Here is a 22,949-nt window from a genome sequence, read left to right as displayed (position 1 = left end):
AGATTCAATCGTGGCTTTCAAAAGGGAATTGGATAAGTACTTGAAGGGAAAAAAATTGCAGGGCTACGGGATAAGGGCGGGGGAGTGGGACTAGCTGGATTGCTCTTGCAGAGAGCCGGCATGGGCTTGACAGGCCAAATGGCCTCCTTCTGTGCTGTAACCATTCTATGATTCCAACAGTGCAAGGACTGAGAAAGTATAAGTTAGAGTGGATGAATTCAATGTCAAATCAGGTATAGAAAGAGAAATAGAGAGGGAAAGAAAGATTGGATTAAGGGAGAGAAAAAAAAGACAGAAAGGAAAGGTAAAAAAAAAGTATTTAAATTTTTTTAAAACTCCAACAATTACTACCTGAAGGAATGAGACTCCATATTTGTAATAGTTAATTTTCAGTGCCAGAGGTTGATTGGCAGTAATTAACATTTATCACTTCATTAAAAGGGCAATTACAATTGAAATGACAAAACTTAACTTTCTGTGGTGAGTTTAGTTCATATCTACCACGCGAATGCAGCAACTTAACGCCATTCAATGGTGAGACAGACAGCTAGATGTCATTTTTGCGAAGCTAATGGTGGACCAGCGCATCTTGGACAGCAATTTTTGGATATTGGCATATAAACATGCATCTGTTCCTCGTCTAAAGTGCTGTACCATTTGCTAGATTTACTAGAACTGTGAGCGCCATTAGCTTCACCATTATTTTGACAACAAATTCTGGCCCATTAAGTGCAGTGGGGCTTAACTAATGTTACGTGACAGCTCCGCTGTACTGAATCATCTCCTAACAGCCAGCTGCAACAAGTTATTAAGCAAAGGTTCATGCAGATAAACATAAAGTAATTGTTGAGGATAGCTCTGATGTAGTCCTCCCACTCAAGAGAAACTATAATGAAAGGACAAATAGTAAAACTCTTAACAACGTAAATCTTGATTGTGAATCCTCCTTTTATCCAATCCCTGGAGCAACCTGGGTCCATTGCAAACCTCTAGGCAAAAATAGGATATCTTGAAATGATCGTTCAAAAGTATTCAAAAACCAAAACAAACCCAATGGACAAGAACTGTGAAAGGAACCCGCAGTGAACTTCCAAAGACTAGCCCCAGACACAGACAGATGTGTGAAGTTTTATCTCCCTGATGAGAATAGAAATTCCGTGGTACCTCACAGCAAGAGCAAGAGCCAGTATCGCTGAAAAGAACTGCAGTCCCTAATCCTCGCCCCCATCCGATTTTCATGGAACTAGAAAATCAGCTCTAACTATCTCCCCGCTCCCCCCCACCCCCATAACCAGAAAATCGGGCAATTACCTCCACAAGAAAATCTAACAAGTCCTTTCCACCAGTGACAAGAAACTTTTACCTGCCCTCTCCCACCACCCACCTCCCCCCCAACATTCACAAGAAAATATGACTTTACAGTCTCCCCCACCGCAACAATGCTCGCAAATTCGGACACCCCACTATCCTGCTGACTAAAATATCAGGCCCATACCCACCTTCCCTCCCCACTGACAGGGCTGATTTTACTGCTCAATGGGGATTGGAAGAGGGTGCCGGGTCTAATCTTGTCAACCCGAATAGTCAACCTGGTCTTGACTGTGTGCGCAATGCAACAGGAAAACAACTAGTAGCTTAAGAAAATTAACAGTAGCTTGTGGCAACATTTTTGTAACAATACATAAACTATGAAGGTTATAATAATTGGAGAACCAGATGTTTTGCTTTTAGTCAGCCTATACTTTAGAATTCATCTCTGCCTACATTTTCCCAAGGGGGCAGATGCAACCATTTTGAGATAAAAGTATCTACATATCACACATTGTTCTGAAAGACTGGTGTTTCCAGCTATGAATTTTTCTACAAAATACCAATAAGTTCACTATACTAAAAACAATTTTCAGCTGAATTTCCCCGACTTGATATTTTACATAACCTATTGGTATGCAATGGTACATGTAATTTAGACCCAGATAGTGCCTTTGGTAGTGTAGGTCTGTAGTTATAACTGCATCCAGTACAAAATCAACTTTTAAATTTTAACTTTAAGTTGAGCTCAGTTGGTAGCAATCACACCTCTGAGTCAGTAGTTTGTGGGTTCAAGCTCCGCTCTAGGACATGAGCATAATGCAGGATAACTCTTACAGTGCAGTACTGAGGCAGTGCTACATTGTCAGAGGTGCTATCTTTTGGATGAGGTGCAAGTGACTCACCTCCTGACTCCCCAAAGCCTTTCCACCATCTACAAGGCACAAGTCAGGAGTGTGATGGAATACTCTCCACTTGCCTGGATGAGTGCAGCTCCAACAACACTCAAGAAGCTCGACACCATCCAGGACAAAGCAGCCCGCTTCATTGGCGCCCCATCCACCACCCTAAACATTCATTCCCTTCACCACTGGCGCACTGTGGCTGCAGTGTGTACCATCCACAGGATGCACTGCAGCAACTCGCCAAGGCTTCTTCGACAGCACCTCCCAAACCCGCGACCTCTACCACCTAGAAGGACAAGGGCAGCAGGCACATGGGAACAACACCACCTGCACGTTCCCCTCCAAGTCACACACCATCCCGACTTGGAAATATATCGCCGTTCTTTCGTCGTCGCTGGGTCAAAATCCTGGAACTCCCTTCCTAACAGCACTGTGGGAGAACCTTCACCGCACAGACTGCAGCGGTTCAAGAAGGCCGATCACCACCACCTTCTCAAGGGCAATTAGGGATGGGCAATAAATGCCGGCCTCGCCAACGACGCCCACATCCCATGAACAAATTTTAAAAAAGGTCTGTCTCCATGTCCAGGTGATATAAAAGATCCCCAGGCACTGTTTAACAAAGAGGAGGGCAGTTTTCTTTGTGTTCTAGCCAACAATTAAGTCTCATCCAACTAGTCATTCATCTCATTTGCTGTTTGTGAGACCTTGCTATGTGCAAATTGGCTGCTGCATTTGGCTGTATAACAACAGTGACTGTACTTCAAAAAGTGCTTCATTGGCAGTGAAGCACTTTGGGACATCTGAGGATGTGAAAGGAGCTATTTAAATACAAGTCCTTTCTTTGTTTTGTTTCTTTCTAAGGGCCCAGGTGGTCCATTAGACCACCTAAACCTTTCTAATACTAAAAAGAAGCTTTTTATAATATTAGAAATTTCACCAGCAGCTGGGGGCTGCCCCCCCCCCCCACGACCAAATCTGACTATGAATAGGCAGTATAACTCAGTGCTGCCCACTCACTGCTCTAAAAGTGTCATAACTCACCTTTATATTACTACAGTGCCATTAGCCCCTGACAAACATCTCATGCAGTTGCAATGGCAAATTATAAACTTATAGGCCTCCATACAATCAATAGCAGTGGCAACCCATTTATTTGTTAGTCTCCAGATATGCTGCTAGTCCTAAAACCACACCTGTTAACCATGTAAATTTGCTGAACCCGTTCTATATGTCAGCATGCCTATGTCATGGCATGCTGAACTTGGCTCAGATTCGCTCGCATTGCAAATGTACAGTGCAAAAATGGTTACTGTTTCAGCACAAGGTAAACATGCATGATTGTACAAAAGATCACATTATCTAGACATAAAAGTGGTTCCTTAAAATTTTCCCCATCCATTAATTATCAAATTGTTTTTCAATATATGAAAACTTTCAGATTCCAAAACATCTCCTCCTAATGCTACTAATTGCAGAATAAGGCTGCCATTATACTGCATTAGTGGTCGGAGACCAGTAGCTGCAGAGAGGGAATATTTGCAGGTGCAATGGTCTGCTCCCATCTGTAAATTTTAAATGTTTTAAGAGCACAGGTGGGAGGATCTACGCTCTCAAAACATTCAAAACTCTGCTTAAGTTTACTCGGTGCCTTGGAGATCTAACAGACTCTCCCCTCTCCAATACTTTAACAACCGTGACTTGATATCACATCGGAAACCAGTTTGCTGTGATGCAAGTGTGACAATATAACTGCACCCTTAAGTGCAGCACTTTTACATACGATCTAAAAAATTAAAATGCAGTGCAAATGAAAGGAATCTGACTAAATAAAGATTGGTGCAGCTTACCATGTAATTTTGATATGCATGATCAAACATCTCTAGTACTTGATCCCTGTAAATGCAAAAATAACATGCATCAAATTCAAGTACAACTATAAAAAGGGTACAATTACATTTTGCTAGGGCCACAACTGCATTATAACAGAGCATGTTTGCCCCCATTTTAAAATTCCTCAAAATAATCCAGTGATCAGAGATTAAATACTTTTTTTCAAAACAAAAAAGGAGCAATTCATATTTCCTAGTAGCTGAGCTGATGCAATTTGGTGAGCTTGTAAATGAACAGCCACTACGAATAAATCAAAGTCTGCATGTACCAAATATTATTGAAAACTTTAGAGCATAGGAAAATATCTTGAACCAGGATCTGCCACTTGTGCCTCTTGAGCAATTGTAGCAAAAAAGCAGTAGTGCCATTCACAATTTTCTATAGCTGTTGAAGTGGTATAAAAGATGGCTGCACATTTTCAATGAGCTAACTAAATGTTTAGACCGTGCCAAATCATTTCCATTCCACGCACCAAATAGCAACACGTAAAGATATCACTATTACCATTTATTCAGAAAAAGTAACCACATAGGATTTTGTCCTTGTGTATGCAGCCAGAGAAATAGAGTAGAACTTCAGTTTATTTCATGATAAGTTAGATAGCTTTGACAGAGCTGAGCTTCTCCTATGTGAAGCTCCTTCTGTTTTACATTTACCCAAGTGCTGTAGGCAAATCATCCTTTTTGATGTTTTGCATTCATTTTCAGTTTAACAGCCCTAGGAGTAAATTTGGTACTAAGTGCAACTACACCTTTCTCTTTAACCCTGAGGACTGATGCGAATTTTTCCGTGGCAATTACTTGCGTGAATTACTAAGCACACAACGCCACATATTGGGCTTTCAATAAATGCAGCAAAGAGGAAAAGAATGTACAATTATAACTTGTGTAACTTTTAGGTATGGTGCTAAAATTGTACTGCAGTCCTTAAATGGATTTAGAAAGGATCACGAAGCTGGACAAGAAAATAAGACTGTCACATTAACTTTATTTTATGTAACAAATTAATTTACAGTAAATCCCATACTGCATGATTATTACTCTCATACATTTTAATGCAACGCTGTAAAATATGCAGGGTCAAATGAACATTAACGTTTGTTCCCACAATTCCCATAGCTTGGGTTTCCAATCTCGGTCAGGCTATTAGGGAGGTCAGTCTCCCCACAAGGATGGAGGGAATTGTTTATTTTTAACTCAATGCAGAAAAATAAACAAACAATGACCGAGTCACTGCAGCCCTCTCTTTTTTGCAATAGCGCCCATAAGCTAGTTACAGAGTGGCATGGCCACATACCAGGGACCAAGCCACTATCCCCTCTCTCAGCCAGGAAGCAGCGTTTGGTGAGAGAGAAGCGAAGGAGACAAAATAGCCGCAGCATCCAACTAAAAAGAAAAAATTAGCTTTTATAAAAGTTGAAAAAAGTATTGTGCTCTCCAAGTGGCTGCAGAGATTGGTTGTGATCTTCCAAAATTCCCTAGATTCTAGAACGGTCCCAGTGGATTGGAAGGTAGCAAATGTAACCCCGCCTATTCAAGAAAGGAGGGAGAGAGAAAACAGGAACTAGAGGCCAGTTAGCCTGACATCAGTAGTCAGGAAAATGCTGGAATCTATTATTAAGGACATGGTGATGGGGCACTTAGAAAATCATAAACGATTAGGTAGAGTCAACGTGGTTTTATGAAAGGGAAATTGTGTTTGACAAATCTATTAGAGTTTTTTGAGGATGTAACTAGCAGGGTAGATAAAGGGGAACCAGTGGATGTAGTATATTTGGATTTTCAAAAGGTATTCGGTAAGGTGCCACACAAAAGGTTGTTACACAAGATAAGGGCTCATGGGGTTGGGGGTAATATATTAGCATGGAAAAGGATTGGTTAAGGGACAGAAACCAGAGAGTAGGAATAAACAAGTCATTTTCAGTTTGGCAGGCTGTAACTAGTGGGGTGCTGCAAGGATCAGTGGTTGGGCCTCAGCTATTTACAATCTATATTAATGACTTAGATGAAGGGACCGAGTGTAATGTATCCAAGTTTTCTGATGATACAAAGCTAGGTGGGAAAGTAAGCTGTAAAGAAGACACAGAGTCTGCATAAGGATATAGACAGGTTAAATGAGTGAGCAAGAAGGTGGCAGATAGAGTATAATGTGGGGAAATATGAGGTTATTCACTTTAGTAGGAAGGATAGAAAAACAGAATATGTTTTAAATGGTGAGAAACTATTAAATGTGTTCAGAGAGATTTGGGTGTTCTCATACCAGAAACACAAAAAGTTACAGGGCTTTGATGAGACCACACCTGGAGTACAGAGTACAGTTTTGGTCTCCTTACCTAAGGAGGGATATACTTGCTTTAGAGGCGGCGCAACGAAGGTTCACTAGATTGATTCCTGGGATGAGAGGGTTGTCTTACGAGGAAAGATGGAGTAGAATGGGCCTATACTCTCTGGAGTTCAGAAGAATGAGAAGTGATCTAATTGAAACATAAGATTCTGAGAGGGCTTGATAGGGTAGATGCTGAGAGGCTGTTTCCCCTGGCTGGACAGTCTAGAACAAAGGGACATAGTCTCAGCATAGGGGGTTGGCCATTTAGGACTGAGATAAGGAGAAATTTCTTCACTCAGAGGGTTGTGAATCTTTGGAATTCTCTATCACAGAGGGCTGTGGATTTTCAGTTGTTGAGTATTGATAGATTTTAGGACTCTAAGGGAATCAAGGGATATGGGGATCAGGCGGGAAAGTGGAGTTCGTGTCAAAGATCAGCCATGATCTTACTGAATGGGGGAGCAGGCTCGAGGGGCCATTATGACCTGAAAAAGGACTAGATGTTTCCTCTTAAGGGGAGAGAATTAAACAAAAAAAATCAGAGAGTGAATTAATCTGAGCCACTCTTGTATACAGTTAGAGGAATGCACTGGGAGTCCCCCAAAAACAGCAAATTTATCCCGAGTAGCTACTGCATATAGACCAGGAAGGTTCCAGGTTTGATCTCTGATCTGTACTGAGTTAATTGATGCTAACACAGGAATGTACGTGAGGCAGAAGGCAACTATCTGACCTGCCTGTTCAATTATCCCCTTTCTTTCCTGTATGACGTCTACAGGATGATTTATGCAACTTAATAGCCATGATCCTTTCAAAAGACAAGAACTTGTCATTTTTTTTAAACCCCATAAAAGTTTCCTGATCAACTGGCAGTTTGTTCCATATGTGGACCACCTTTTTGCTCCAGACATTTTGTCCCATTGGCACTTTAGATTTCCTTATCTTGATTCTATGCTCCTGCTTCCAATTTGTTGAACCCCCTACCTAATATATAAAAAATATCAAGTTATAGGGTTCTACAATTGGTCTCAGTACTTCCCACTTTGGCAGTGTCTATCCAGTAGTCTCTGCTAGAAGTGTGCACAAGCAGTCATCAGGTAAAGGCGGGATTGGGTTCCATTTGGATGCCCCCCACAATCGAATAGGTAACCAACAATCACAGGACAGGCTCATTTATGAATAATGGTCGTTTGGACAAAGTACCAGATGGACCCTGTTCCCATAGGACAATTATCTTGGCGAGGGGCAATATGTTCAGGGAAGGAGAGAAAATTAGTGGAGAAAACTGCCAAGAAGAAAGGGATGGACTGGTAGAGACCCAGGAGCATGCTATCGATCAGCCTTTCAGCCAAGTGCATTGTGAGACTCCAAAAGGATAGAAAATAAATGTCTGAAGGGAGAGCAAGGGGAACCTTCCAACCAATATTTTTTTGTCCAACATGACAATTGCAACAATTATACATTCCTTTCCGGCACAAAAACACAAAAGGAAAAGTGGCCCAACCATGGCTAACAAAAGAAATTAAGGATAGTATTAAATCCAAAGAGGAGTCACATAAAGTTGCCAGAAAAAGTAGCAAGCCTGAGGATTGGGAGCAGTTTAGAATTTAGCAAAAAGAGGACCAAGAGATTGATTAAGAGGGGAAGAATAGAGTATGAGAGCAAACTTGCAAGGAACATAAAAGTGGACTATAAAAGCTTCTACAAGTATGTAAAAAGAAAAAGATTAGTGAAGACACATGTAGGTCCCTTACAGTCAGAAATGGGAGAATTTATAATGGGGAACAAAGAAATGGCAGAGCAATTAAACAAATACTTTGGTTCTGTCTTCACGGAAGAGGACACAAATAAATTCCCAGAAATGCTCGGGAACCAAGGGACTAGTGAGAAGGAGGAATTAAAGGAAATTAGAATTAGTAAAAAAAAAGTGCTTGAGAAATTAGTGGGACTGCAAGCTGGTAAATCCCCAGGGCCTGATAATCTGCATCCCAGAGTACTAAAAGATGTAGCCATGGAAATAGTGGATGCATTAGTTGTTATCATCCAAAATTCTACAGATTATGGAACAGTTCTTGCAGATTGGAAGGTGGCAAATGTAACCCCACAATTTAAAAAACGAGGGAGAAAACAGGGAACCGGTTAGCCTAACATCAGTAGTAGGGAAAATGCTAGAGTCTATTATAAAGGATGTGATAAGAGGACACTTAGAAAATATCAACGGGATTAGACAAAGTCAACATCGAATTATGACAGGGAAATCATGTTTGCCAAACCTACTGGAGTTTTTTGAGGATGTAACTGGCAGAATAGATAAGGGAGAACCAGTGGATGTGGCTTATTTGCATTTTCAGAAGGCCTTTGATAAAGTCCCACGTAAGAGGTTATAGGCAAAATTAAAGCACATGGGATGGGGGGTAATATACTGGTATGGATTGAAAATTGGTTAACAGACAGGAAACAGAGAGTGGGAATAAATGGGTCTTTTTCAAGGTGGCAGGCAGTGACCAGTGGGGTACCGCAGGGATCAGTGCTTGGGCCCCAGCTATTCACAATATATATCAATGATTTGGATGAGGGAACCGAATATAATATTTCCAAGTTTGCTGACGACACAAAACTAGGTGGGATCATGAGTTGTGAGGATGCAGCAAAGAGGCTTCAAGGCGATTTAGACAAGTTGAGTGAGTGGGCAAATACATGGCAGATGCAGTATAATGTGGATAAATGTGAAGTTATCCACTTCAGAAGGAAAAACAAAAAGGCAGAGTATTATTTAAATGGTGATAGATTGCAAAATGTTGATGTACAAAGGGACCTGGGTGTCCTTGTACGCCAGTCACTGAAAGCAAACATGCAGGTGCAGCAAACAGTTAGGAAGGCAAATGGTATGTTGGCCTTCATTGCAAGAAGATTTGAGTACAGGAGCAAGGATGTCTTACTGCAGTTATACAGGGCCCTGGTAAGACCACACCTGGAGTATTGTGTGCAGTTTTGGTCTCCTTACCTAAGAAAAGATATACTCGCCAAAGAGGGAGCGCAGCAAAGGTTCACCAGGCTGATTCCTGGGATGGCAGGACTGTCAGATGGAGGAGAGATTGGGTCAACTAGGCCTATATTCACCAGAATTTAAGGGATTTCATTGAAACGTATAAAATTCTGACAGGGCTAGACAGACTGGATGCAGGGAGGATGTTTCCCCTCGCTGGGGGATCCAGAACAAGGGGTCACAGTCTCAGGATAGTGGGCAGGATATTTAGGACTCAGATGAGGAGAAATTTCTTCACTCAGAGGTGTGGTGAACCTGTGGAATTCTCTACCACAGAAGGCTGTGGAGGCCAAGTCACTGAATATATTTAAGAAGGAGATAGATAGATAGATTTCTCGACACAAAAGGCATCAAGGGGTATGGGGAGAGAGCGGGAATATGGTATGGAGTCAGAGGATCAGCCATGATCATACTGAATGGTGGAGCAGGCTCGAAGGGCCGAATGGCCTATTCCTGCTCCTATTTTCTATGTTTCTATGTGACAACACATTTATTGAACAGAGAGGTTTTCCAAAGTTACATTTCAAATGGTTTCGAAAACAAGCAATCGCCCACTGAAAAGAACACGTCAGCAATCATGTACTGTTTGCATAAAAACTGATATTTTCTAGTAACTAATAAGAAACCACTAGCATCTCATTAGCAGCTTCATGACTAAACAGAGAACCAGTAATTTCTTGTTAAATGATTTACATTTTGCCAAAGCAGATTTTCAAAAAGTTATTAATGTTTTTAATCAAATATTCAAAGAGGAATATTAGAAAAATTTGAGTTTCACAGTTCTAAACATACATTTAAAATGTAATGGGATAGTTTCAGTGAATGAATCTACCCCTCTATTTTTCAGGGTATTTTCTTCCCTCACCTTTTCAAATTCTCTCTGGACCACACACCATCTATACCCAGCCTGGTCTCAAGCCTGCACCCAAGCTACTAAGCCTTAGATGGCACTTTTACACTAGAGGAATGTAGCCAACAGCATTTACATGCTCTCCCTCCATCAGCTAGATCCCATAATATAATGAACCAAAGTTCAGAAAATCAATAGCGCAGAGACCTATAAAAATACGGGTGCATGAATCTTCTGCAACAGGTTCAATAAAGTGTATGCAGAGAGTCAGTCCCACAACTTGCATTCTGGTTCCCCATATTATACAGCAGAGCCCAGCACACCTGCAAAGACCAGCTGCTGACACCACATGTAAAAGAGGGGAAGAAAGTTGCATGTGGAGGTCATACTTCTGAAACAAGAACTACCAAAATCTGGCAAAGCATAAAAGCAGATAGAGATACTAAACATTGGCAGCTCTTCAATTCCTCCTCCCGAGAAAAGGCAATTCAACCCATTCCCTCCACGGAACCTTGTCCTATCAAGGTATCAATCCAAAGGCAACCATTTAGAGCCTTCCTGCCATTGTATACCGAGGAGCCGCATTCAGGGAAAAACCCCCTCGGGCAGAATGTAAAATACAAATTTATGTAATGTACCTGTAATGAATCTGTAATCAATAAGCCGTATTGATTGTAATACAATGAGGCACCCTAGAGTGTCATGAACTGTAATTATGTACGATGTGCAACCATATTGTTGGAATTATATTTGAATTATACTTTATGTATCTTGCAAATTGTAAAATCTGTATTGTGTATGTTTGAAATGTGATATGACAACTTATTGTATGTATTGTTGCAAATTTAATGAATAAAGTATATTTTTTGAAAAAAAAATCAATCCAACCATTCAACTCCTGAGGACAGGTTCAAAGGTTCTATCTAGCTTCTCCCAGGAACCACTCCTCCCCCTCCCAAAAATGGCAAATCAAGCAAAACCCCAGAATATCCATTCAACCTTACATCTTAAACCATACATCCCCAACCAGCTGCCCTTCCTAGCTATGCACCTGTAAATCCACCATGTTCCATATAATTTTTGATCATCTTTATCTGTATTTATCCCGATAACCTGCAGTCCCATTCCTAACCAGTTGTTCATCTAGTTTTATAAGCCTGAGAGGTGATTCAGAGTTTGAGGATCTGGAAAACCATGCTACCAGCTTGGGATACAGAGCAGCATGACTGCCCAAAGTTCCCAGATCGACACCCCAGTTAGTCTCAATTCACAACCCCCACTGTTTCCAAAGTAGTCCCTCTAGAATGCACGGAAGCAATTCCCATCAATGAAGCCACCAAGGATCCGAACAGGGAAGAAGGCCTGACCTCATGTCTCTCTGCAGTTCATAAATCCAAAGTGTTTTAAAAAGAAATTAAACAAAATTCTTGTGACTGTACTCTCTTTCCCTATAAGATGAGTGGACTAATGTGAACAATAAACTACTCCCGGGGACTTTCCTTCTTTAATATAGAAGGTTGAAGCATTAAAAGACCAGTCTGTCCACATATATTAATCTTCAACCAGGACTTATACAGGCCATTTCCATCTCTGATCAGCCATATCTCTAAGTTTCCACCCATTTCTCCACTGAAACAAGATTCAGTACATTTGCTCTATGAATCTTTCAAAGAAATTAACATTTCATAAATCACTAACTCAGATTTATGTTTAAAATTCCCTTAGTTCATAATTATAACGCGTTCACATCTAGTTTGCCACATCCATTGTGTCAATAGACATGTGATCAATCCTTCACTCCCCCTTTGAAATATTGTAAATAAAAATACATTTCCTCAAAATTTATTGTACACAAAAAAGACTGATCACTGTCATTTAGCCAACTGGGATGAGAATGCTCCATTCAAGTGGATGTTCACAATCCCATGGTACTATTCGGGTAGAAGCAGGGGTATTCTCCCAATTTCCTGGCCGACATTTATCCCTCAAACATCACTTTGTAAAAAATCAGATTAACTGAACATTATCTGATTGCTGTTTGTGGGACCTTGCTGCACACAAGTTGACTGCTGCCTGTATATAATTCACAAGTAATTCATTGGCGGTGAAGCACTTTGGCACATTATGAGGAAGTGAGAGGCACTATATAAATGCACGTTCATTCTTTGCTTCCTTTATTACTATATATTGTTCCCTACTTGTTCACATACTTTTCTAAGGAATCCTTCAGGTATTATTAATATCTATAAAAAAACACCATGAATTGGTAAACTGGCATGTAATTTATAAAAAATTTACAACATATGATTGGTATAGAGCTGCAGTTTATGCCACTATAGGGACAAAAGGAGCCAAGTTTTTTTATAAACCACACATTCCCAATGTTTGCTTCTTTAATAGGCTTATATTGTTTTTAGAAGTTTTATCATTTTTAACAACTTCATTCAGGACATATCTATACACATCACTCCACCACCTTTTATTTGTAACTTTGGTCAAAAGCAACAAACACACAGTCAAGATTGAGGCATGCAAATAAAAAACGTTGCTAATCACATCTGTTGCAGCAATAGAATACACATTCGGAATGAACCATTTACAACCAACAAAATCGCTCAGGGCTGACGTAATTCATTTGTGCTTTGTGGTCATCGTCATTTGGAGGTGTATTTGCCATAATAATGCCAACATTTATCCCCTCTGAAATCTAAGAAAGCCAAGACTAAAAATGATAAATCTCCCAACTGTGTGTTCACCATCTTAGCAAATATTTATGATAACATCACAGGAAACAAGCCTCAGTTCCTGTTACACAATTAAGCACATCAGTGCAAAAGTAATTACAAAAGTAATTTCAGAACAGATCCCTTTGTCCATTGACAAAGAATAAGACCACACTAAAATTGCATCATGTACACAACCTAATTTTCCAGACAGTCTCATCTATTTTCAATGGGAAAGAAAACTGCCACTTATTCGTTGTTTGACAATGAACTAAACAGTTTTAGTTTTATATAGCGTGGCCTCATTTCATACAAAAATTCATGCACGCATATTGAAAAGAAATCACAAGTTAGCACAATACTGTGTGATATTTTGGAATGATTGTGGAAGGATCCTGTTTCACTGAGCGTGTAACTTGGAATCTGCCCTCAATTTATGATACATTTTGACATCATTTCATTTTTTGTAGCCTTACTTTGATCAGTCAATGTATATTTTGTGTAATATATTGCTGGCAAATACATTACCAGTTTCCAATCATCATCTCTGGTTCCTGGTCAATTACAGAGCCAGAAACCAACTGCAAAGCACAAGAGGCTGGACCCTTATATACATATATATTAACTATGCATTTCCCAATCTTCTGCTACAGAAACAATGAAAGATCTTTAAAACGGTCTTTTTTTGCAGGTAAATTTCTTTCACTGAAAGCTTTAGACAGAAAATAATGATTAAATCAGCAAGCCCTGTAGCCTTGAAAATGTGGGACTTGCGATTCAGTGAGCAACAGCAGTGGAATTCATACTGGTTAATCCAGTAAATTTGGTTTCAGATCAATAACCTGACAAACTTTATCAAACTTTGGGGGAATTTAACCTGTAAGATTCAAATCCTTGTTTGAATCTGGGCAAGGGAAAGGATAGAGGCAAAATATCAGAAAATTCCTAAAAATGGCTATGGATTCTTTCATGGGGAAAACAAGAATCATGAAACCCAGATAGAACTGGGTATAAGCATTATTAATGATGTACAACATCACATTATCGCTGTGTCTGGCATTACGAAACATAGTTAGGCAAGAAACAATTGAATCTAAAATTAGCAACAGCAGATATAAACCCGTTACCAGTGGCATAAGACAATAAGAAATAGGAGCAGGAATGGGCCATATGACCCCTCAAGCCTGCTCCGTCATTCAGTAAAATCATGGCTGATCTTCGCCCTCAACTCTACTTTTTTGCCCGATCCCCATATCCTTTGATTCCCTTAGCGTCCAAAAATCTATCGATCTCAGTCTTAAATACCAGTGGCATATCACTGGTAACGCGGAGGGCCCGCCGAAATTTAACAGCAGGACCTCATTATCACTTTTTTTACTCCATTTCCCGCCCAGCAGCCAGCCAGATTGACAGGATGGCCGGCTGACGCACAGGAAAGCCAGCGGTAGAAGGCCGCCACTGGGGACTCTTGGGGACGGTCCCCAGCAATCGGAAAAAGTCAGGGTATGGTGGGGTGGGCTTGGAGCGCGGCAGCGAGGGTGGGGGGGGGGGTTTTACTTGGGCAGCCTGGTTGGGGTTGGGGTGGGGGGGGGGGGGGGGCGGGGAGAGGGGAAAGCACTCCTGCTCCTCCTGGTCCACAAGCAGTGCTGGAAAAGCATCTACCTACTGAATCTGGCTGTTCCCACCTCTAGTTCACCACCAGGGTAAAACTCCACCCCCCAGACTCGGGCGGTTTAATCAAGGTTTAAACACTAGTGAAGGAACTAGATTGTGTTTACATGGACCAATTAGGGAGGGCCAGGGGTCACGCTAGCAAGTTACCTAAGGACAGAACTAAGTTGGATGTTAGGCAGTTATTCTTTTCCCAGAGAAATGTAAACCTGTAGAACAAGTTACCAGCCCGTGCGATGAACGCAGATTTGCTGCATTCCTTTAAAAAGAGGTGAACCTGTTTCTGGTTGGGGCAGAAATCACCTCATACACAAGGTAAGTATCCTGTAATATAAATCAGGGTCAATGTGATCTCCTGGCCCAGTTTCGATCACCTGAAGGGGCCAGAGAGGAATTTTCCAGATCTTCCCCCCTAATTGGCCTGGGTTTTTATCTGATTTTTTGCCGCTCCCAGGAGATTACATGTTTCTGGGTGAGTGGGGAATGTCTGTATCGTGATGCATAAGGATATGGGACAGGCTGGATGGACCAGTTGGTCATTTCTGGTCCGAAAAAAAAATCAAAAAATGTCTGCAGTAGTTCCAATTTATTTGGACAGTTAACAAAAGAACATTTAAATTAAACTCCCCAATACAGTGACAATACGCCTTCAACAAAAATTATTTTACTGAGAAAAGTTACCAGTCATCTGATATGTGACTAAGCAAATCAATTTAAATTCCACCTGCCATTAATTTACAATTTCATAACCTGACACTCATTATACAAAGATTATTTGAATTGGATATATTGAAATTGCTTCCTTAAATCATACTTACAATGTTAAAATATAATTTTACTAGGGAATTATGCATCCAGTGTGATAATTTTATATCAGGCAACATCAATTTGTCCTTGTAGATGTTCAAGCAGTATTGCATCATAAAGTGAACTGCCCAATTCTGAAACCTAAATGAATACAAATTGCTGACAAATTTGCCTTCTACAGACAACATAACTTTCTCACATACCATTTTAAAACTACCCAAAATGTTTTCTGTATTTTAGTATCCTTCTTCTCAAAAATCAGAATTTAGAAAGTTCAATATCACTTAGATTTTATTGCCTATCAATGAAGGTCTTAAGATACGTATTGCTTAACTAGGAAATGTTGATGCCATTGAGAAGCTGGCTTGAATTATTCCCGACTGTTAATAGTGTAAGAGGACTGAATGAGCAGTAGACACTCTCATAGCTAAAGGTGCTTCAACTTATTCTGTGCATGTTAATTCAGCTTCCTTTACAGTATCATACTTAACAACTTCAATCAATCTCTCACAATTTAAATAGTTACAAAAATAGGGGAAAAAATGATACTTCTTTAAAAGGGGACAGATGGTGTCACTAATTCCCACCACAGTATTAACCAAGTACCAGTTATTTTGCTATCCAAAAGCACAATGTTCTTTCAAAGGAAGAATTTGCTCTACACAATTTGCTAAGACTTGGCACATTCCTTTTCTTGCTGCACAATCCCAAATTACCTGTTGCAATGACAATATTTCCAAATTTCCACGCACTGATCTGTTACAGCTCAATTGTCATTGAATAATGACAGTACTATCATAGAAAATTACAGCACAGAAGGAGGCCATTTGGCCCATCGTGTCTGTGCCAGCCGAAAAAGAGCTATCCAGCTTAATCCCGCTTTTCAGCACTTGGTCCGTAGCCCTGTAGGTTACAGCACTTCAAGTGCACATCCAAATACTTTTTAAATGAGTTGAGGGTTCCTGCCTCTACCACCCTTTCTGGCAGTGAGTTCCAGACCCCCACCACCCTCTGGGTGAAAAAATTTCTCCTCACCTCCCCTCTAATCCTTCTACCAATTACTTTAAATCTATGCCCCCTGGTCACTGACCCCTCTGCTAAGGGAAGTAGGTCCTTCCTATCCACTCCCATCATAATTTTATATACCTCAATTAAATCTCCCCTCAGCCTCCTTTGTTCCAAAGAAAACAATCCCAGCTAATCCAATCTTATCTCACAGCTAAATTTCTCCTGCCCTGGCAACATCCTCATTAATCTCCTCTGCACCCTCACATCTTTCCTGTAATGTGTTGACCAGAGCTATACACAGTACTCAAGCTGTGGCCTAACCAATGTTTTATACAGTTTTAGCATAACCTCCCTGCTCTTATGTTCTATGCCGCGGCTAATAAAGGAAAGTATTCTCTACCTGTCCTACTACCTACAGGGATCTGTGGATATGCACTCCAAGATCCCTCTCTTCCTCTACACCTCTCAGTATCCTCCCATTTATTGTGTACTCCCTTGTCTTGTTTGCCCTCCGCAAATGCATTACCTCATACTTCCCTGGATTGAATTCCATTTGCCACTTTTCTGCTCACCTGACCAGCCCATGGATATCTTCCTGCAATCTACAGCTTTCCTCCTCATTATCAATCGCACGGCCAATTTTTGTATCATCTGCAAACTTCTTGATCAAGCCCCCCACATTCAAGTCCAAATCATTAATATACACCACAAAAAGCAAGGGACCTTGTACTGAGCCTTGCAGGACCCCACTGGAAACAGCCTTCTAGTTGCAAAAACATCCGTCCACCATTATCCTTTTATTCCTGCCACTGAGCCAATTTTGGATCCAACTAGCCACTTTCCCTTGGATCCTGTGGACTTTTACTTTTTTGACCAGTCTGCCATGTGGGACCTTGTCAAAAGCCTTGCTAAAATCCATGTACACTACACCAAACGCAATACCCTCACCAGCCCTCCCGGTTACCTGCTCAAAAAATTCAATCAAGTTAGTCAGACATGACCTTACTTTAACAAATCCACGCTGACTGTCCTTGATTAACCCGTGCCTTTCTAAATGACAATTTATCCAGTCCCTCAGAATCGATTCCAATAATTTGCCCACCACCGAGGTTAGACTGACAGACCGAATAATTATCGGACAATCTCTTTCTCCCTTTTTAAACAACAATACACTCAATTAGGAGTGTAAAAACATTATAAAAATAGTGGTCTATATCCTAGTCCTTAAGAAATTTCTGACAGCTCTCAAATCAGATTTTGGAAAACCTCAACAAAACTAATTTATAAATAGTGATACAATCCTCTAGTACATATCGTAAGGCACACTTAAAGGGAAATAAATCATATGGCAAATATCACTTCTTGATCAGAACAGATCTACAGAAATGAACCAGTCTTTCTCTTCCCCTTCACAAACTTAAAACTTCTAGCTGTGAACTAACCCATCGGGAAGGAATACACTTCTGTACATGTTAATGACACGTCATGAGGAGGTGACAGGACCACAAGGACTCACCTGAGTTTGCGTTTCTCCCCTTTCTCCATCGCGCCCACCATCCCCAGCCCCAGCCCAAGGCAGGACACAGTGAGCAGCAGCCTCCACCTCAGCAGGGAAGAGGATGGGAACCTCTTTCTACCACCTTCGACACCACTCATCGGGCCGGCTCTCACCCACACACACACTGAGAGCAGAAACACTACAGGAACATCCCATTCACTCTCTCACACACACTGGCAACTACTGTAATGTCAGCAGCTCCCAATCCCACCTCTTCCTGGTAGCCGCCATCTTTTGGTGACGCTGTACAACTGACGTTGACAACTTCGCAGTCCCCGCCTCCCCAGCGCCCAAACACCGTCCGCTGACTGGCTCTGGGCAGCAGGCAGACGTCACGTCCGCGGCTCTTCTGTATGGTGCGCCGCCTCTGTCAATCACATCGGTGTTCCCGCCATTCTGGAGCGTCGATTGGTTCGGTGACGTCGTCCAGTCGCGAGGCCGCCCTTCCTGTGCGCTGGTTGGAACGTGTCGCTTTGTCTTCTTCCAGCCGCTGATTGGCTGCGGGACCATGAGCCGCGTTAACCTCATCGTCAATGGGGCCGGACCTGTCAATCATCGCAGCGCGTGCTGGTTCCTCAGCAGGGTCCAGTGACAACAACAACTTGCATTTATATAGCGCCTTTAATCAAGTAAAACGTCCCAAGGCGGTTCACAGCAGCGATTATCAAACAAAATTTGACACGGAGCTACATGTTGATATTAGGACAGGGTGAAAGAGGTAGGTTTTAAGGAGCCGTCTTAAAGGAGGAGAGAGAGGCAGGGAGGTTTAGAGAGATAATTCCAGAGCTTAGGGCCTAGGCAACTGAAGGCACAGCCGCCAATGGTGGAGCGATTAAAATCACGGCTGCGCAAGAGGCAAGAATTGGAGGAGCGCATGGATGGCAAGGGCCTTGCACACAATTAAATGGACATTTGGAGGGAGATGCAGAGAGAGATGGCGATAGCTGATCCGCTGGCAGAATCCACAGCGTCAGCGGTGGGAGGGGTGAGGAGAGGGGAAGGAGATTGGCAAGATTAGCCCCCAGTGGGCGGGAAGGTTGGCGAGGGAATAGGATGAGGCAGTTGGGGTTGCTGCTTGTATGGAGGCAGCGATGAGTGCCTCGATGGGCCCTTCGGAGGATGCCAAGAGAGGCTTTTCTAAGATGGCGTCAAGCCTGCAGTGGCTGCAGGTGAGTAGGTAGGTCGAGGAGTACTGTAGGGTTGGGGTAGGGATTTGTGAGGCAAAGTACCCAAGAGGGGAGAAATGAAAGGAGGTATGATGACAGGAGGAAGCTGCCTAGAAGGGATAAAGAAAAAAGAAGAAAAGACGGGTAATAGAAGCAATGGGCTCGGGTCCGGAGCGGCAGCCAAAACATGCACGCGAATGGACACAGGGAAACTCAAGATACATAGGCATGGTTACATAGCAAGATTGGGATAGATATGTCCTGGTAATAAACAGGGAATAGAGAGGAGACAATAGGAAGGTGTCCAAGGTTAAAGTCAGAGGTCTCATGGTGGGATAAAGTTGGCTTGGGTAGGGTGGAGTCAGCTTGCAGCATCAACGAACTGATGTCCAGGTTCGGAGACAGGTGTGGAGAGCGAGTGAGTCCATAAGCTATTTGAAGGAGGACGCACCGCTGGAGGTATTTCCATGGGAATGAAAAGCCAGGAGATGTGCAGAATCGATCGCGGGGCAGAAAAATGATGGCGAAGTTGGAGGTCACTATAAGATCCAGAAACAGCGGAGAAATGGACTTCGGCCCAGGAGAGTGAATTTCTGGCCAGGAACCACACTGCAGCAAAATAAATCTGAAAAACCAGTAGGACAGTCATAAGCTCAGCAGATAACAGTAGCAGTGGGGAATGGGCTGTAGGCTAGACAAAGTTACCTTAAAACTGAAGCAGCTGAATAGAATATCAGAGTCACAGCACTGCAGCAATGTCGTCCTGTGGAGCAGCCTAGTCTTGACGTCCAGAGAAGTCCAGGAATTTTGAAGCCAAATTTGAGCAAAGATTCAGTGCTCACTGATGAAAACAAAGAGCGGGCATGGCCAGGGAATGGGTAGTGGGCCCAGGTAACTTTAAACTTGCAGCTTGAACGTGTAGTTAGGGCTAAAACGCACCCACTATTAGAACCAGGGGAACTTAAACAGTGGAAGAGAGGAGATTGGGGGAAAAAGGGCAAAGGATGGCAACGGATGGCCAAAGATAGTGTAGTACAGCAAAGGAGTTCCCAGGGAGCTGCCAGCCCAGGAGCCATCTTAGGCATAGGTCGTCGACTTGAAACGTTAACTCTGTTTCTCTCTCCACAGATGATGCCTGATAAGCTTATGAAGTTGTGTTTATGGATAAAAACACACCAAAATCCATTACTTTTCTTGACCTCTCTTGGCTCAGTGGGTAAATGAGCTATTTCATGCAGTACTAAGTTATACCGACTAAGAAAGACACATTCCTGATTGGTGTTCAGTTAGTTGGAGTCAGCTGGGGTAGCACTTTAAATGAAATGGCCCTTAGCACACTTGCTGTAAAGTGTATGTGGAGAACAGATGTGGATTTGTCTGTTACACACACGTAACCTAGCGCCTACTTCCACCTCCGTAATATCGCCCGTCTCCGCCCCGCCTCAGCCTATCCGTGCTTTTGTTACATCCAGACTCGACGATTCCAATGCTCTCCTGGCCGGCCTCCGATCTTTCACCCTTCATAAACTTGAGCTCATCCAAAACTCTACTGCCCGTATCCTAACTCGCACCAAGTCCCATTCACCCATCACCACTATGCTCGTTGACTTCCATTGGCTCCCGGTCAATTAGTTTACATTAGTTTTTGAAAGCAGGGAGTTTGCAGAACAATTGGATTGGGTAGAATTAATGTCAGAGCAGATTGTACATTTAATGGAAACAATGGGTTTGGTGGGATGGATGACCTTTTCTTGCCTTCTTATGTTCGAATTCTATTAACTTAGTCACATCCTAGGGAAAAGTCCAGTAAATTAATAAAACTGGATATCCCACTCATAAGCTCGGCTGTTTTTCATTGTTCACATTAGTTTCTGCTGGATAATCCTGAATTATATTCCTTATTTCGCTAGCAAGCATTTTTATAACACTGATGTCAAGATAGCAATCTATATTTTCCAGGGTCATGTTCCTCGCCCTTTGCCAATTTTGAGACTAAGTTATTTTTCAACAGCCAGTACTTCTGAATAATGGATCATATATTTGTACAACTCTTTTCGCACTTGCCTGACACTGAGCTAAAGCAAATTAATAACATTTAAAGGGGGGGGAAGCTAATGTGTTAGCCAGCAAGAAATTTGTATTACAAAAAAAGACTGATGTGATGTATAATTCACATTCTCACCATGCAGTGGCTTGGATGATGCTAAAAATATCGCATTAATACAGAAAAATGCCTGGCACTTCAGAAAATCAAAGTGAAGGTCAAAGTGCAGCAGGATAACACTGGATTTAAAGGCGCAACAGGATTCCATGAGAGGAGGCATCCCACAGATTGACTGAAATATTGGTGATGCTTGAGAATTGATTAGGAAATGTATTCCTTTAAATTAACAGTGATTTATATAGTTCGTATTTTATAATAAGCTCTATAAGAGCAAAAATAGCACTCTAGTGTGATAACATTAGCAGTAATGTTTTCTTCAAAACAGCTAGCAAACCTAGTTCTCAGAAAATGGGTAGCATCTTGTGCAGGTTATGTCTAGCTTGGCACACTGCCAACTCTCTCCTCCTCCATGCTACATCCTCTAGTATACTCTTGGTCAAAAATGCATTGGTACACTAAGAAATCCTAGACACAGGAATACAGGGCATTTGCATTCAGACTACATTAACATGAAATCAATGTGAAGCATCTGGAACTAGAATTTCAAAATGATCTCCAGGACCTCGGTATCATACCTCATACCTCACTCTCTCTTTACCAGTACTGCCTCAATATCCTGACCAAATCTAATCATATGTTCCACAATGCTCTGTCTTTCCTCACAGAACTACTGTCCCTGTCAAATATTTTTGAGATGCTCAAGGTAATAACAGATAATTCACCAAAGCATTAAACAGCAGAGTTCCAGAGGTGTGTAACAGGCCTTAAGATCATCAGCAGAACAGCTGTAGTTGTGGCTGCAGCAGGTGACATAGCTCAGTGATGGCCTCCTTGGTGAAGCGGAGGCGTCTCGTACATTGCTCCTCAGTCAAGTTGAGGTTGGAGACGTGCTCCCTGTAGACCCTCTTTGGATATGACCTGTTCTGTGCCCTCCTTCTCCCTCCTGGCAGCTTCTCCTGATCTGTGGTTTCTTCCTTGCTGCTCCCAATCATCTTCTATTCCCAAAGGAAGCCCTACCAGACCATTCGTGTTTGGAGCCAGACTATTTGTGAGGCAAAGAGCAACAACAGTGCAAAAGCAACAAAACCTCTTTCTGTGCAGACTACGTGAACTTTAAAGAGTGCTAGAACACAGCAAAAAACACCTAGAAGTCAAACAGCAGCCAGAAATACTAACTGCAAGTACGACATGATCCCTTTAAATGGCGTGGTGAGGGGGTCCTTCGTGCTGGTTAGCGTCACGTTGTGCTGAGCGAGGACAGCACGTGGCGAGTGAGGCACTGGGATGGTCGATAATGGAAAACGGCTTCTCCTAGAAGCCCAGGACCATCATCTGCACATATTAATTTCAACTTTGAATGCTGCTGGCATGCGCTCCTGATGCAAGCACTACCTCGTCTACCGATGTGGCAGGCGCCGCACTTGCGGCCAGATGAGTGCGCATGTTTCCAGCCTACCATTTTAGGGACTTAGGCTGCTTAGCGCTTTGTGCTATGCGGCCCAATTTCTAGGCCCATGGCTCTTCA

General features: G+C 42.1%; 1 protein-coding gene across 1 annotated transcript in view; it reads right to left on the bottom strand.

Annotated features, from left to right (window-relative positions):
- edem3 (ER degradation enhancer, mannosidase alpha-like 3) overlaps positions 1 to 18,333 on the bottom strand; it is a 66,549-nt gene extending 48,216 nt beyond the window's left edge. The window contains exons 1-2 of the mRNA XM_067990511.1: positions 18,053 to 18,333; positions 4,064 to 4,109 (exon numbers count right to left, since the gene is read on the bottom strand). Of these exons, the coding sequence (XP_067846612.1) occupies positions 4,064 to 4,109; positions 18,053 to 18,192 (186 nt within the window). The 5' untranslated portion in view covers positions 18,193 to 18,333. The remainder of the gene's footprint in view (positions 1 to 4,063; positions 4,110 to 18,052) is intronic.
- Between the last annotated feature and the right edge of the window lie 4,616 nt (positions 18,334 to 22,949).

The sequence above is a fragment of the Heptranchias perlo genome, chromosome 9 (assembly GCF_035084215.1).
Source record: "Heptranchias perlo isolate sHepPer1 chromosome 9, sHepPer1.hap1, whole genome shotgun sequence".
Lineage (NCBI taxonomy): Eukaryota > Metazoa > Chordata > Chondrichthyes > Hexanchiformes > Hexanchidae > Heptranchias > Heptranchias perlo.
The sequence above is the reverse complement of the archived record's forward strand: the minus strand, read 5'-3'. Positions and strand labels throughout refer to the sequence as shown.